Raw genomic sequence first — 14,806 nt, forward strand, 5'->3', positions numbered from 1 at the left:
CATGGTGGTGTTGGGTTGACGGTTGGACTCGATGATCTTAGAAGGTCTTTTCAACCTTAATGATTCTATGATTCTATGATTTCATTGTTTATGTGGACTTTTTAAAACTCTGTATGCAGCTGTACTTCTTCTCTACCAGGATTAATAGTATGCACCATTTCTGTCAAACATACAAAAAGACAATAGCAAAAACAAATATCTTATTTTGGGGCCACAAAATGAAGAGTGAGAAGGAAAGATGTAATTTTTAATATTGTGGTCATCTGGGAATTAACTTTCTTAGAAAACAGTTACTTTTTAATTAACTTGCTTAATTAGTTTTCAGTTTAATTTGTACAGCAATGCCACAAACACCAATCAGAATTTGTTTTGTATATGGAATAGAATGAGTAGTAAAGAGAGCTAAACATCACAGAATTGTCTTTGTACTCCTTGCAGCAGAGAAGACTTGGATGCATCACCTGTCCTTTATCTCAGTGCAAAAGTTCATCAGAAATGGTTACAACTGATCCAATTTGAAATAGTTTTTTACGAGCGACTGTGACAAAAAGAAGCTTCAGTGTAACTCAGGTTACAATGGGTAACACTCTGTTGTTCTGCCTGTATTTCAGGTCACTCTCTGTACCGTATGCTTACCAGTGCTGTGCATTTTGGGGTTGTGATTCTTACTTAAACTCTAATGCTGAAGATTCCAGTCACCAAGATCAAGGTGCCTTGATGGATCGTGAGAAGGGTAAGTGATTCATTGTACTAAACCGGCAGTATTATTTTGGGCCAGACTAGACCGAGTAACAGTGTGTGCTTGTCTTTGAATAAGGAAATTTGGAAAATGTAAATCTTTATAGGGATACAAAAGCTGACTCTGAAAGTGCTTAGTGGCTGCTTACAGATAGGCAGTGCCATGTTCTTTCTAAATGTGTAAGACCTGTCTAAGGAAAAAAAAAAAATCTTTTTTTTTTTTAAATTCTAAACTGCCAGTATTGTTTCTGTCATTTTCTGCCAGAATGAAAATGTTTTATGGTTCTCAGTATTTCGAGCTTCCTGTTCAGAAAGGGCTTGTCCTTCCACTGTCTACTTCAGGGCCCATAGATCTTTCCCTGGTGATGAAAGATGTTGCTGCTTTGTTACAAAGCATTGTGAGTAGCTGGGACAGGCAGTAGTAACTCAAACTGCTGCAGTGATTTCCACGCTGAGCATTCAACCTTACATGGCAAACTAGAACAGCTCCACTTGTTAAAGGCTTGAACGTTGGTGAAGTGTTAGGTATTTGATCTTTCAAAGGACTACTTCCATCCTAGGCAGCTTCACTGCATTTTGCTTCTTTTTTTGATTCCTACAACTAACCCGTTTTTCATTTTTACTTGGATACAGCTGATGCAGATGCTCTAAGAAATGAGGAAAATGAGGAACTGGGACAGACTATTATTCACTGTACACCAGCAACAGGTACATCTTATAATATGCTTTAGCCACATTGTGAACTTCGGGCATGGTGTTACGCAAATAGTTGTCTGCAGAATTACATGTTTCATTCCTCGTAGTCATTCTGTACACAGAAGATTAAATTCTACACTGCTTGGGTGAAACTTCATTTGATGTCAGTGTTGTTTTGGATGAGCAATCACAAAGATTTGCCTCAGCTTTAAACATGCAGCACTATATTGGAGAAGTAAGCATAAGCAGAACATACAAAACTGTAATACTTTTATTTGGAGCTTGCTGTGTTTAATGCACTGTCCCCTAATTCTGCATTACTCTTGCCAAAGAGATGTCTGTGGAGCAGACTGTATGAATGCTCATCTGTTTCAGTGAGAAGTCAGCCTGTGCTTTAAAAGCTTAACTCGAATGGCTGTCATTGGTGGTTTTAACTAAGCCTGATGTCTTTGCAGGAGAGAGGAGGAGGAATGCACACGTGATCTGTTCCGCAGCCCTGCTATAGCCGCATTAATTGACAGCAGAGGGCTGTTACAAGTAGCTGGAGCAGGCAGTAGCATCTTAAACTGCTACAGATATTTGTGCAACGAGTAGTCTTATTAGCATACCAGAACTACTCCAATTCAGGCTTGAACAGTCCAGGAGTGTTGAAAGTCTTTGATCTTGCAAACAAATACTTTCATTCTAGGTAGCTTCATTGCTGCCATTCTGCTTATCTTCCTCGTACGGCGAATTTCCACACACGGTTCCACTCAGCTCCTAAAGCGCTTGCTGTGGTGGTGCCTCCTACTTCCTTGCCTTTGCCACGGGCTCTCTAGAGGATTCCTTCTATACATCTTTTACCCTCCTGTTTGCATAAACAGGAACGCATAGATGGGGGAACAGAATGCTTCCAGTGAAGTTACTTCTGGATGAACAGGGGTTTTCCAAGTCGTCTTTCATTCTCTTCTCCTAAACTGGTATTTTACATCCATTACGAAAATCTGTTCACTCTTCATCTTTTGGGCTAGCTCCAGCTTTAGTATATAGAATAGCGCAAGGATTTCTTGATCACAGCCAAAAAAAATTGTGATCAGAAAGTCAAATATATTATTAATGTAACTGTACGTGATCTGAGAATCAATTTGACCAGTGCTGCTTATTTGCTTTTGATCTCCTGTTCACAGAATGAGAATTTGGATGGTGTGTTACATGGGTTAAATCTTTAAAGCCTTTAGCTCTCTCTTTTTGCCCATGCCAGAGATGCTGTAGCTCTGAAAGGAATGAAGAGCTTGTTTTACAAGTTCACAATTTGCCTTGTTTTTCACCAGTCCCTCCCATACTAACAACTTGTTTTCTATGCCATGCTGTCGTCTGGTCATAAGTAGGACACTCCACCCACCATGTAAGTTCTGAATCATTGCTCATCTCGTAGATCCACTTTCCACTTTGCCTAATGGCAGGAATGGATTGCTGAACAGTGGCGCTCAAGTAGCGTAGCACTGAAAGCTGCGAAACTCATCCTTCCGAGCATGGATTTTCCCCGGTGGACTAGGAATATTAGTGAGAGAGGAGGGTAACTTTTAACTCTAAGGATAGTTAGACCTTGGCAGAAAGACAGGAAAGCGTGGTGGGTTTTGTTTGTCTAAAGGTACCTCATTGTACAGCTACGAAAAAACAGACTTCAAACTGATTTTGGAAGCACAGCACTGACATTTTTAAATCTCCTAAAATAGGAAGTTGGTTTTATTTTTAAGTAGATTCAGCTTAGCAGGTATTGTTGCATCATGTGAATGTACTGTAAAAATAATTATTCTGGCAAGCGTGTCTTACTCAGGAATACCTGCAAAAAAAGGGATTTTACTGCTGATTTTACCGGCCTGATAATGCAGTTAGTACCATTATTTCTTGCCCAGAAATGAAGCTTGCTCGTTTAAACAAACAAAAAGATTCTTTTTTGACTTGTCAGTTCAGTAAATTCTGGAAGTTGCTGTAGGCCTTGGGAGATTTTTGCACTGACATTTAATCATTCTCCACAGTTGCTCCAGCCTGCATTAGGGATGGGTTGTACTTAACTTTCACCTGCCTAAAGGAAGGGCATGAGCTGTGCAGAGCCGGGAGTCGTGGGCTGAATCCGGCTCAGAAGCTCCAGCCCAAGGTGGCAGAACAGTCTGGCATTTTTCTGCTCTGCCTTCAGCTCCCAGAGTGCCCGACTGCAGGGAGAGATCCCCAGCTATTGTGCTTTGGACAATTAGCAGTGCCTAATGGGGATGTAGGAGAGGTTAAACTCTTCTAATTGTTACTTAAAATCAGTAGGATTTCCCTATGGAATAAATAGCAATTAGAAGGATTAGAAGGGTAAGCAGTAGTAGTGACCTTTTTTCCTTGTCTCGCCTCATGTTGTTTTGCTTGTTGGACATTTTTTATTATTTAAGCTTTTTTAAGTGGCAAAAGAAGAAGAAAAAAGAAATCATTTTTCCTATATGACTTTCCAAGCTCACAGTGCCTTTCAGTGATGAGGGTGGGGGAGAGGGCTTGTGGTGAATTCCTGTCCCTATTAAAGCTGATTAAATCGAATTTGTCGGCTGTTTTACAGATGTTTCCTTGTGACCAAAAGTTACTCCAGAAGACATGTTTGTGAATCATTTTTTGAGAGAACATGTTACTTCTAAAAAATTCTTTCCCCTTACAAGTCGGTTGTGAACGTTTGCTTTTATTTTGTTACCAACCTTTTTAATGAAGTATGAAATCTAAAGAAAATAAAACGTATTTAGGTGGCACTACTAAAAGCTATTTTGAGTAGCCAAAAGGTAATTAAGTTTGTTTAGCTAGCTTGTTTATACAAAGTATTCTCAAGTGACCATTCATCACAGTAATTATTATTTCAGGCATAATTAATTAGTAAATAGCTTCAGCAGAATAGTTTACTTTCAACTGACCTATTTAGCAGTTCAGCTGTGTACTCTATTCATGAATTAATGAGGAGTGCTCTTGTAATACCTTTTGAAAATCTTGCTTATTAAGGCACGATTTTTTTCCTAAATTGGTTGTCTTTCTGTTATTGTTTTTTTTTTCTCTTCTAGGTGCTTTTAAGCCTTGTGAATATTTATTGGGCAGCTGGATGATTCGACTTACTGTCTGGTTTATTTTTTTGGTTGCTTTGTTCTTCAACCTGCTTGTCATGTTAACAATATTTGCATCTTGTACTCCATTGCCATCTTCCAAACTGTTTATAGGCCTGATTTCTGTCTCTAACTTATTTATGGGAGTCTATACTGGTATTTTAACTTTCTTGGATGCTGTCTCTTGGGGAAGATTTGCTGAATTTGGCATATGGTGGGAGACTGGCAGTGGTTGCAGAGTTGCTGGGTTTCTTGCAGTCTTTTCGTCAGAAAGTGCCATTTTTTTCCTGATGTTGGCAGCTGTTGAACGGAGCTTCTCTGCGAAGGAGATCATTAAAAAGGGAAAAAGCAATCGCCAAAAACAATTTCAAATTGCAGCAGTTTTTGCTTTCCTGTGTGCTGTGGTAGCAGGATGCTTACCACTTTTTTATAAAGCGGAGTACTCGGCATCACCCCTTTGCTTGCCCTTCCCCACTGGAGAAACACCTTCATTAGGTTTCACAGTAACTTTAGTGCTCCTGAATTCATTAGCATTTTTGCTAATGGCTATTATCTACACTAAACTGTATTGCAACTTGGAAAAAGAGGACCTCTCCGAAAACTCGCAGTCCAGCATGATTAAGCATGTCGCTTGGCTAATCTTCACGAACTGCATCTTTTTCTGCCCCGTTGCGTTTTTCTCATTTGCACCGTTGATCACTGCAATTTCTATCAGCCCTGAAATCATGAAGTCTGTTACTTTGATATTTTTCCCCTTACCTGCTTGCCTGAATCCAGTTCTGTACGTATTCTTCAACCCAAAGTTCAAGGAAGACTGGAAGTTGCTCAGGCGCCATATGACCAGGAAGAACGGAGCGGTAGCAATTGCCGTCAACGCTCAAGGGGGCTGCGTGACGCAGGATTTTTACTACGACTGTGGCGTGTACACCCATTTGCAGGGTAACATCGCCGTGTGTGAATGTTGCGAATCGCTCCTTTTATCCAAGCCCGTGCCCTGTAAACATTTAATAAAATCACACAGCTGCCCCACGCTGGCAGTGGTGCCTTGCCAACGGCCGGATGGCTACTGGTCGGACTGTGGCACCCAGTCAGCCCACTCCGACTACGCGGACGAGGACGACTCCTTCGTGTCGGACAGCTCAGACCAAGTGCAGGCCTGCGGCCGTGCGTGTTTCTACCAAAGCCGAGGATTCCCTTTGGTTCGTTATGCCTACAACATACCAAGAGTTAAAGACTGAAAAGGCTTTTTGCCATCAGCTGCTCTAATAAAGAGGTATAACGCTTCGTAGACTGTTGCCTGTTTTGACCTTTCGAGCAGGAAGCACTTTTGTAATCATCGTTTAGTGTCATTTGTAAAGAAGGGAAGTGGGCAGTAACTTCTTGAGCCATACATTTGAAAATAATTAAACAAATAAATCAATTGCCCTGACTGTAAATAATTGGTAAACCAAATCTGCTACCCAATATTTTTACTCTTTCCATGCAATAGTGGTTTCTTTTACACAGTTTTTTACATGCTAATGGTGTGTTTCCACGTTGTACTCCAGTTGTACTTTGCTTCTGCTGTTGGCAAGGTAAGTTCTGTTGATTTTTTTCTTTTTTTTTTCTGCCAAAGCACAATATAAAGGACAGCTGTTTAATATTAAAAAAATTATTTTTAAATGTGACTTTTCTATAATTAAGCAAGAAACTCTCTTGCTAGCTTTGTATAGTGTATTCAGCATTGAATCTCAGGATGAATTTTACTGCAGGGCCAAAAAAGGGATTAATTCTCCCAAACACGACTGTGACAGCAATATAGGAATACCATGTTTGTTTTGTATTTCAAGCCAACGTTCAATTTTAAAAAAAGGTTTTGTTACAACAAAGCACTTGTAATCCACAATATCTGTAGACTATGAAATAAGCATATTAACAGCTGTCAGGAATAAGAGGGTTGAACATATTTTTCCAGTGATGATGCATTACTTCAGGTGAACCACAGCAACTTTCTTCAGTATTATGCAGTCGGGTCACACTGTTGGAAGGAATATTGATGCATCGGGGGGGTGGGGGGGGTGTTAGCAGTGCTGTCCATGTATACAGCTCATGTCTTTGCAGAAAGACCGGCTAATACTCTGCAGCCTGTTGAATGTTACAGCACCCCGATAGTATCTACGAATAGACTGAGATTTTAGCAAATGGAGGAAAAACAGAAAGCAATTTTGCAATAAAATAAAAGCATTTTTGCCAATTATTTTTCGGGGGGGTGGGGGGGGTGTTAGCAGTGCTGTCCATGTATACAGCTCATGTCTTTGCAGAAAGACCGGCTAATACTCTGCAGCCTGTTGAATGTTACAGCACCCCGATAGTATCTACGAATAGACTGAGATTTTAGCAAATGGAGGAAAAACAGAAAGCAATTTTGCAATAAAATAAAAGCATTTTTGCCAATTATTTTACCGAGAGTGAAGTGCACTGTGCAAAGTCACTGGTTTTCATGTAAATCAGTGCATTATTTTTAAACCATTCAAATCCTGAGACCCAAATGATTTAAGTACAATCAGTGATCCATTTATCTATATTTAGCTTGAAATCCGATTGATATAAAGTTATGAATGCATGATTAAGTAATTATGTATGTTTCTTGAACAATATGCTAAATCAAGAGCAAATCCACTGCCATCCCAGTTACTCTGGAGACATTCTCATTAAGATTTAAAGCTAGATTGCTGTTTTGAGAATTAAACTGTATATACTGTTCATACAATGAATTTTTATCTTTGTATTGTAAATTATTTGATAGAACACATGATGGGAAATGTGGCTTCAGTTCATTTTGTTAATTAAAGCTACCTCCTAAACAATAGTGGCTGCCAGTAGCAGAATGTTTAAAATGTGGTTTATATACTTTTTGCGTTGTAAATAGACATGGTTGTATATTGTCACTGTAATAAAAACAGAATCCTTGTATATCAAAATCATGTAGTTTGTATAAAGTATGGGAGGATTATTTACTGTATGCTGTTAATTTTGTAAGCCAAAATATTCACATGTAAAAACAAAAGAGAAGAAAACCAACCCAGAGTTGTTAATTCTTATATTTACACTCATGAATATTACATCTGCAATTAGCATGGAATGTTACACTGAAAGCAAATAAAGGGTACATGAATATCGATTGTTATTTATCTCTGTTTTTCAAAAGTTAAGGCTGAAAATGGTGCACATGTAAAATTATTGAGCATGAATAACGTGTCATCTGCTCTCCACTACGTGTGGTGAGAATTTTGGGAAAGAATTGCCAGCGAAGTAAGAAAGTTGCCAATTTACAAGTGGATTTATGATCTCGGACTAATGCTGACTCTTGGCATGCAAAAGGTTAAAACCTTCAGAGAAGTGTTTGCCCTCTTATAAAGCAATCTCTTTAATAAAGACATTATTGCATATTGTATTTGAGTTGAAATGTTTTTAGTATGGCTTGGAAAATCATAGAGATGATGATTTTGGTTTTGATACTATTTCCATGCTGAGAGTTGTGGGGGGTTTTTTTAGCCACAGTTTTGTAAGAGTCCCAGTCTGTTCCGCACTCCCCTCTGTTGGCCAACCAGTCACAGGTAACGAGAATACTTCTCAAAAAGGACAATAAATGTCAGATGCCATTTCATGATCGGTAGGGAAGGAAGTCCAACTATCAATTTCAAACAATGTTCCTGAGTATGGATTTATTTCTTCTTCTGTTTTACAAATGAGTCTTCACTAAAATGCTATTAAAATGCTCAGATGCGGTCCATTTGGAGTTACAGTATTTAATTTATACATCGATATGTTTTTGAAGTTACAGTTACGCTAACGGTTAATTTTTAATGCAGTCAGCCCAGTGTCTTCCAACACACGCAGGTTTTATCTGCTGGTAGAGATGAAAGAATACAGGCACTGGCTACTAAAATCAACCCGTCAAGAAGCAGTGCTGCAAAACTTGCCTGCCTCAGCATCACCACGTGCCCAACACCCATGGACGATCCTATAAGGAGAACCCGGAGAAATCCAGCCACCAGGTATTTAATGCCTCCTTTGTCGTGTCTTTGCTGGACAAGCTGATCTTGGTAGCAGGGCATAATGTTCAGATGTTCATAGCCGCAATAGAAAGCCATCCGCTGAGAACTCGCTCCCTCTCCTCCCCGCTCCAAAAGCGGTACCAAATATGTGGGGACAACTTGCCTTAAAGCTGTGCTGTTAGTAATGCGTGCGGTTTTTTGGTTACCTCTGTACAAGTGGCTTTCAGAGCTGTCACCTGGGCAGCCATCTCCTCAGCTAGGCAAAGCTTCCTAATTTCAGTTTTGATAACTCAAACAACTGAAAATTCAGAAGTTCTACTCTTCTGGGGTGTCTGCAGGAAACAAATCCTCTGATTTCCTAGAGTCAAGCTAGCTGAAACCGTCACTGCAAGAACAATGTCATGTACCTTGCTTCTAAACCCCTCTAAACAACTGTTGTACTGAGCTCCCAACGCTGGATTTAGCAGACAAAAAGAATTTGCTGTTGACTTTAAACAAAGGAAAACTTACAGCAAGGAGAACATTTTGTCTGTTTGTTTGTTTGTTTTCCTTCCTCATCTTCTGCTGTTGTGAGGAAGCAGCTTTCTGCAGGGGGACAGAGTCACAAATAAAATCGCCGAAGTTGTTGCTAAGGTGTTCCCTACCTTCCCCCCCCTTTAGAGTAATTTCTTACGGACAGCTATTAGCCTGCTCTGTGGCAGTAGGCTGGTGAGATCTCTCAATTTGAAATGGAGCCTTTTTATGCATCTACTTAGCAACTTTTTGGTCTAGATCCCTTTTGCCCTTTTTAATTTCTTTCCAGTAGAATTTCCTGTGTTTATTAATAAATTTACTCGGAAATTTCAGTGTTATACAAAGATACGTTTCTCCAATAATTCTTTTGACCTTGATTACTATTTTTAAGCCTTCAGTTTTAATTTACAGGGTAATCTTTTTAATTAAAAGCACAATGCAGAGTTTGTTTCTCAATTTAATAATTTTTAATTACATAGATGCTTTTGATCTTTTACTGCTAGCTTAAGAAGTTTATTTGTAGCAAAAGATTTTTTTAATACTACCTTTCACATATCATACAGTAGAATCTGACCGATTTACTTTTAGCACTAGAGTTCAGTTGAAGATAGTTCAGTAAATAAGGAAATTAATTAAATCTGAAATGGGATAATACATCACAAATTACTGTCGTCTTTACGGTTGTATACTGTAAGAACTTGGAGGTTGAATGGACACATTTCATGTGTTGCATTCATGGCACTACACTACTATAAAATACCATACTTTAGGTTTTACCTAAGAAATACTAGTTACCGGTCGCTGTGGCATTTACTATAGGGAAAATTATTTAGATTTGAAGGTAACAAAATACGAAGTGTCTCACTGGTTTCCAGTAACAAAAGTATAACCTGTAAGTGTCTTTTGAAAATTTCAGCCCCAAAATGAACAACTAAATCTGTTAATAACTGAAGCTTTAAAAGAGGTAAAGACTTTGTGCAGAAGCATAAACTAGCTGACCAACTGAAGGCTGTTCAAAAGCAGCAGGGCTGTGATCTTCAGCTAATGTAAAACAACAGAGTTGAGGAGATCCTGCTATTGATTCAAAAAGATGGGATTTGAATATAAATGTGTTTCATAGAGTTCTTGCACATTCCCCTAACCAAGAGAGAAATTCTCACCTTCTCAAGGCCTCATTCCTTGAAAGCAGATGGCTCCACATCTGCAATCAACAGCATCTGGGCTGAGTACTGCAAAGATGAGAATACACCGTACTGTGAAGGAAAACTGAAGCAATCCAAGACCTCTCAGATTTCACAGCCTCTGGTCAAGCAGAACTACAAATGCAGGCACAAAAATAGCCAGCAGATGAGTATAGGCAGTGCTCGTTCGGCTCTGATACTGAGTGCGGAGCCAAGTAGCTTTCTTCCTCACTGCCATGGCTCCTGCACCATTTTTCCCCACACGGGAAAATCTGAAGACTCGGGAAGACTTCTTAAATTTGACTACATTTGGTTCAAGTTTTCTGTTTTGTTTTTTTTTTCCAGGTTGCAAGTAAAATTAAGATAAACATTTTCTTCACAAATGTATGCTTAGGCAACAAACTTCAGGCATGTTGTCTAAGCCTTAGTTTGTGCCTAAATTTAGTACTTTTTTTTTCAGTAGGATTATTTTTATGCTTTTTCTGTGTTCCTGAATGCAAGTGTGGAACTAGACATTACATCTGAAAGCAATCTCATCTGATTCTTTTAATTACTTCTGGCTAGTGTTAATCAAGTTGAACTAAGAGGTTTCCTTCTGATAGCTCTTACGTTTTCGGAGACTGAGTTTATCAGGTTACAGTTGAATTTTTAAAATTCAACTATTTCATAAAGAAGAGTTGGCAAGTTCAAATATTTCAGAGTTGTCAAATCTGGGTAGTTAGTGATTCAGGGTAGTTGATTTATGCCTAGAATTTAATTAATTTCTCTGTTTGTTACCTGTAAAATTGCTTTCTTGACATCACTTTCCATGTAGAATGGTTTTTCAAATACTGTGGATGGCAATTAGGGATTACTTGTGAGCAATTTGTCAGGAGCATTTGGATGTTCAGACACGCTGATTGGCATGACTGAACAAACAGAAAGTACAGGTCTGTGAACATATCGCTCTGTGTTTACTCTGAATTTAACTCCCTGTTGCTATGTAGCTTAAAGCACTTCTTCCACTGTCTACGATGGTGTTGATTCAGTGAGCACTGAAAGACTGAATGCAGTTTTTGTCATTTCTTTGGTGAGAAATTAGGCTGATTTTTCACAACGGTAACAACCAGAGGAGGGTGTGTATATTTATTCACTACACTCCGTTGTTTGTGGCAACTTTTGTGCTTGTGTAAGTTTGATTTTGCCCATAGGCTCTAGCAGTGTTGGCACTTAATTCCTGCCACGGCAGATGCTTTTTAGAGGCAGACTTTCCTATTATGGCACTAAGTTCACAGAATTAAGGTTTTGCCATGAAGCATGTCCTTGTAACGTGCCATTTGTCTGCTTGTCAGTCCTTCTATGGCCATAGGAGTTGTGTACCTGAACCTGCAGGATTGTTGTTTCAATCGTTAGTATTTTACAAAATGACGTTGTTTGGGCTCTTACCTTGCCTGTATTAACTAGGGTGCAGTGACTGTGGAGCTGGCTTCACAAGCTGGGCAGAACAGTAGGAAGAGGGGTAACGGCGATATTATTTTATACTTTCACTTCTTGTCAAAGTTGGATGCTTCCGCCATTCCACTAACGATGTTTTAATTCCCCGAAAGGTGAACTGGCTTTTGCCACCCTCTGTATAGGCAGTCTCAATGCATAAACTCTGGTACCTTGTCACAATACTAAGGTTTGTTAATAGAAGCTGTTTGCCCAATTCCTGTTCTCGAATCCCCAAGGAATTATCTTATTCCGTATAATACTACAGGGAGGGAAGAGAAAGACTCAAAAGTTTGTGTCTTTGGCAAGAGTGCAGCTGGCTGCTGCCTTGCCTTGAGACATCCATGTCACAGTTTCTGGCCATGCTAGATGAACAGCTGTGGGCCTTCATCAGAAGCGAGAGATGCCCAGTGCAGTGAGCTCCAGAATTCTTCAATTCAGTGAGACAGGACATCTTTTTTTCTTTTTTCTATTAATTTAAGACTGTTGCCAGTTTTTGCTATGAAATGGACTTTAAGGTCGGGGGAGGTTTTCAAGCCTTCATATCAAGCCTTCTTATCAAGCCTTCGTGAGATGTTTTGAAATTATCTTGGTCTGCAGCCTGTTGAAATACTTGGAAGTTTTCATGCCCGCCATGATGTGAAGCTTTGCTCACAGTGCTTGTTTAGCCATGTAGTCAACAACTTTTATACTTCTTTTACTTCTTAGCTGCCTGCAGCACACACACAGACGTTCATGTAGAACTATAGATGGTTTGTGTTTAACAAAGCTGAGGCATTGCATTGTGCACCTTGTGTCCTAAGAATTCGGTCCGATTTGAAATTTTCTTGTAACTTTACTTGGCACGAAATTCAGGTTCTAGTGATATTCTGCTGTTTCCAATACCTGAATCGTCAGCTTAAATTATTTTAACAGGTGTAATTTGTTATCTGTTAGAGACTCTAGCTAGTAATACTTGAATCTTTATTTGATGATGATCAGCTCAACAATTTACCGCAAGTGGCTAGAGTTGTTTTAACATCATGAATATCAATTTGCTGCATGACGATGTAGTCAATATTACAGGAGTGCTTAGATCAGAGATTCATTCAGGCCTATTTTGTATTTTTCAGCTTGCTGGAAAACCATTCCAGATGATCAGCTGGTTATCAGCACATATTACCAGCTATAGGGTAACATTCATTTTTTTCCTTACAGAAACCATAATGATATTTCTCCAAGCTGCCAAAACTGCAGTTCCCATGAGATGGTAAGCCAAATTAAGAAGCTCCACCACTGAAAGGGGGAAATCCCTCACACCTCTGCCTCTCCTTTCCTTCCGCTTTGTGGCCGTGCACTCCTGGTACTTGCCTTGTTTTGGCCTCAGCGCTTGTCAGATGTCTCCCTGAGCTTTAACTTGCTCAGACCAGCCCCCAAGTTGCTTGGCCAAAGAGTTGGATGTTTTTCTACTATGTAAGTAAGGTAATGTGGCTCAGTGAAGGGTCCGGAGAGCAAGAGGGAGGGAGAAGTATGTGCTCCTGAGAGACAGGAGAGATCCAGCCCTCTCAGTAGAGAAATGATGGATTCGGATGCCCGTGAATCTGCAGCCCGAGCACCAAACAGCCCATCTTAAAATTCCCGAGTATGATCATTTGGGCATTCTTTAGGACTGTTAATGACGGCTTTGAAATGTCTCCCACCTCACGGCACTCATTTTTGGTGGTGTCTAGGCACACACAATGGTTGTGTAGGTTTGATGGCCTTTTTATATCGTTGAACCAGTGAAATTCAATTTTTATGGCAAGTCAATTGCCTCAAATGTCACAAATGACTTTCCCATTTCAGACAAAGCATTTTGAATACTGTTGCTTATATTGCAACTTGCCTATCCCACTAAAAATACATTTCTTGTATTCTTGTAGGTGAGTTTAATCACCTACCTGGAGAATCTTGGCAAGAACAATTATATCAATATAGCAACCAAATTTACAACCACTTTCAAACTTCTATTATCGTTAATATCAGTAACCCTTCTGCTTAGTCAGCCACAGCAAAATGACTCAATGAAGTTATAAAAAGCTACGCACTGCTAGTCAGTGGTTATCTCCTTGGTAGATGATGAGATTCGAAGGCAATGAAAAGCTTTGGTGATGTATACGATTGTTGCTGATCCTGCTTAAGGATTTGGCTAAAAAGGCAGTCAAGGTGGCCCAACATGGGCCGTGAAGAGGGACTGTGTTGCTGGGATTTGGAACCGTGGTGGAATACTGACAAAGTATCTAGTGGCAAACAAGAAAGGACAGGCATGTATAAAAAACCCCAAACCTGTTTTATTTAGAACAAACAGTTGTAGACTCACTGGAGAATTAACTGATAGGAGGGAAGGGAAAGGACGCCGTTAGCCTAGCAGAGGTGTATGAAAAACAGAAGTCTTTAGAACTTTAAATCAGAAACAAGATTCTAATTGTGCAGACTGAAATGGGATGGTGCAGTTTAATATAAGGATAGATTACAAACTTTGACGTGGCTGGGGGGAAAAGCTAAGCTACCTTCTTCTGTTGGTTTGGAATAATCGTGTATGAAAAACAGAAGTCTTTAGAACTTTAAATCAGAAACAAGATTCTAATTGTGCAGACTGAAATGGGATGGTGCAGTTTAATATAAGGATAGATTACAAACTTTGACGTGGCTGTTAGAAAATGCTAAGCTACCTTCTTCTGATGTATTGGAATCATCACCTGTGGATGAGGTTGCTGGTTCCTGTTTATTTGAACTGGTAAATGTGCAAAAATGTTATTAAGTAAGAAAGAACCGCTGTAAAGAGTTCATATAAATTAGCATAGGCGAGTCTTGGTGATCACCGTGGAGGTGACCAGGCAGGCAGGCGGTTGCGGGGCCTGCTGCCTCCCCTGGGCCGGCGTTCCTCCCTCACGCCGGGAGAGCGTGTGCTGGGAGGGCTTCACCCGTCGACACAAAACCGGCGGCCGCCGGTTCTGCCCCCGTGTTTCCCCTGTGTCTCTTGCCAGGCGCTGCCTCAGCCCCCGCCGCACAGGAAGGCGGCCGCAGAGCCCGCGGGGTAGCGGCGGCTGGA

General features: G+C 40.0%; 2 protein-coding genes across 2 annotated transcripts in view; both read left to right on the top strand.

The window, feature by feature from the left end:
• The window catches only part of LGR4 (leucine rich repeat containing G protein-coupled receptor 4), a 46,158-nt gene extending 39,400 nt beyond the window's left edge, over nt 1–6,758 (top strand). The window contains exons 15-17 of the mRNA XM_019474507.1: nt 612–733; nt 1,372–1,446; nt 4,497–6,758. Of these exons, the coding sequence (XP_019330052.1) occupies nt 612–733; nt 1,372–1,446; nt 4,497–5,773 (1,474 nt within the window). The 3' untranslated portion in view covers nt 5,774–6,758. The remainder of the gene's footprint in view (nt 1–611; nt 734–1,371; nt 1,447–4,496) is intronic.
• Nucleotides 6,759–13,930: 7,172 nt separating this feature from the next.
• Nucleotides 13,931–14,806, top strand: part of CCDC34 (coiled-coil domain containing 34) — a 26,767-nt gene continuing 25,891 nt past the window's right edge. Inside the window, exon 1 of the mRNA XM_009288921.2 lies at nt 13,931–14,018. Within this exon, the coding sequence (XP_009287196.1) occupies nt 13,931–14,018 (88 nt within the window). The remainder of the gene's footprint in view (nt 14,019–14,806) is intronic.

This window comes from Aptenodytes forsteri, unplaced genomic scaffold, assembly GCF_000699145.1.
Source record: "Aptenodytes forsteri isolate BGI_AS27 unplaced genomic scaffold, ASM69914v1 Scaffold8, whole genome shotgun sequence".
In the NCBI taxonomy this organism is placed as follows: Eukaryota; Metazoa; Chordata; class Aves; order Sphenisciformes; family Spheniscidae; genus Aptenodytes; species Aptenodytes forsteri.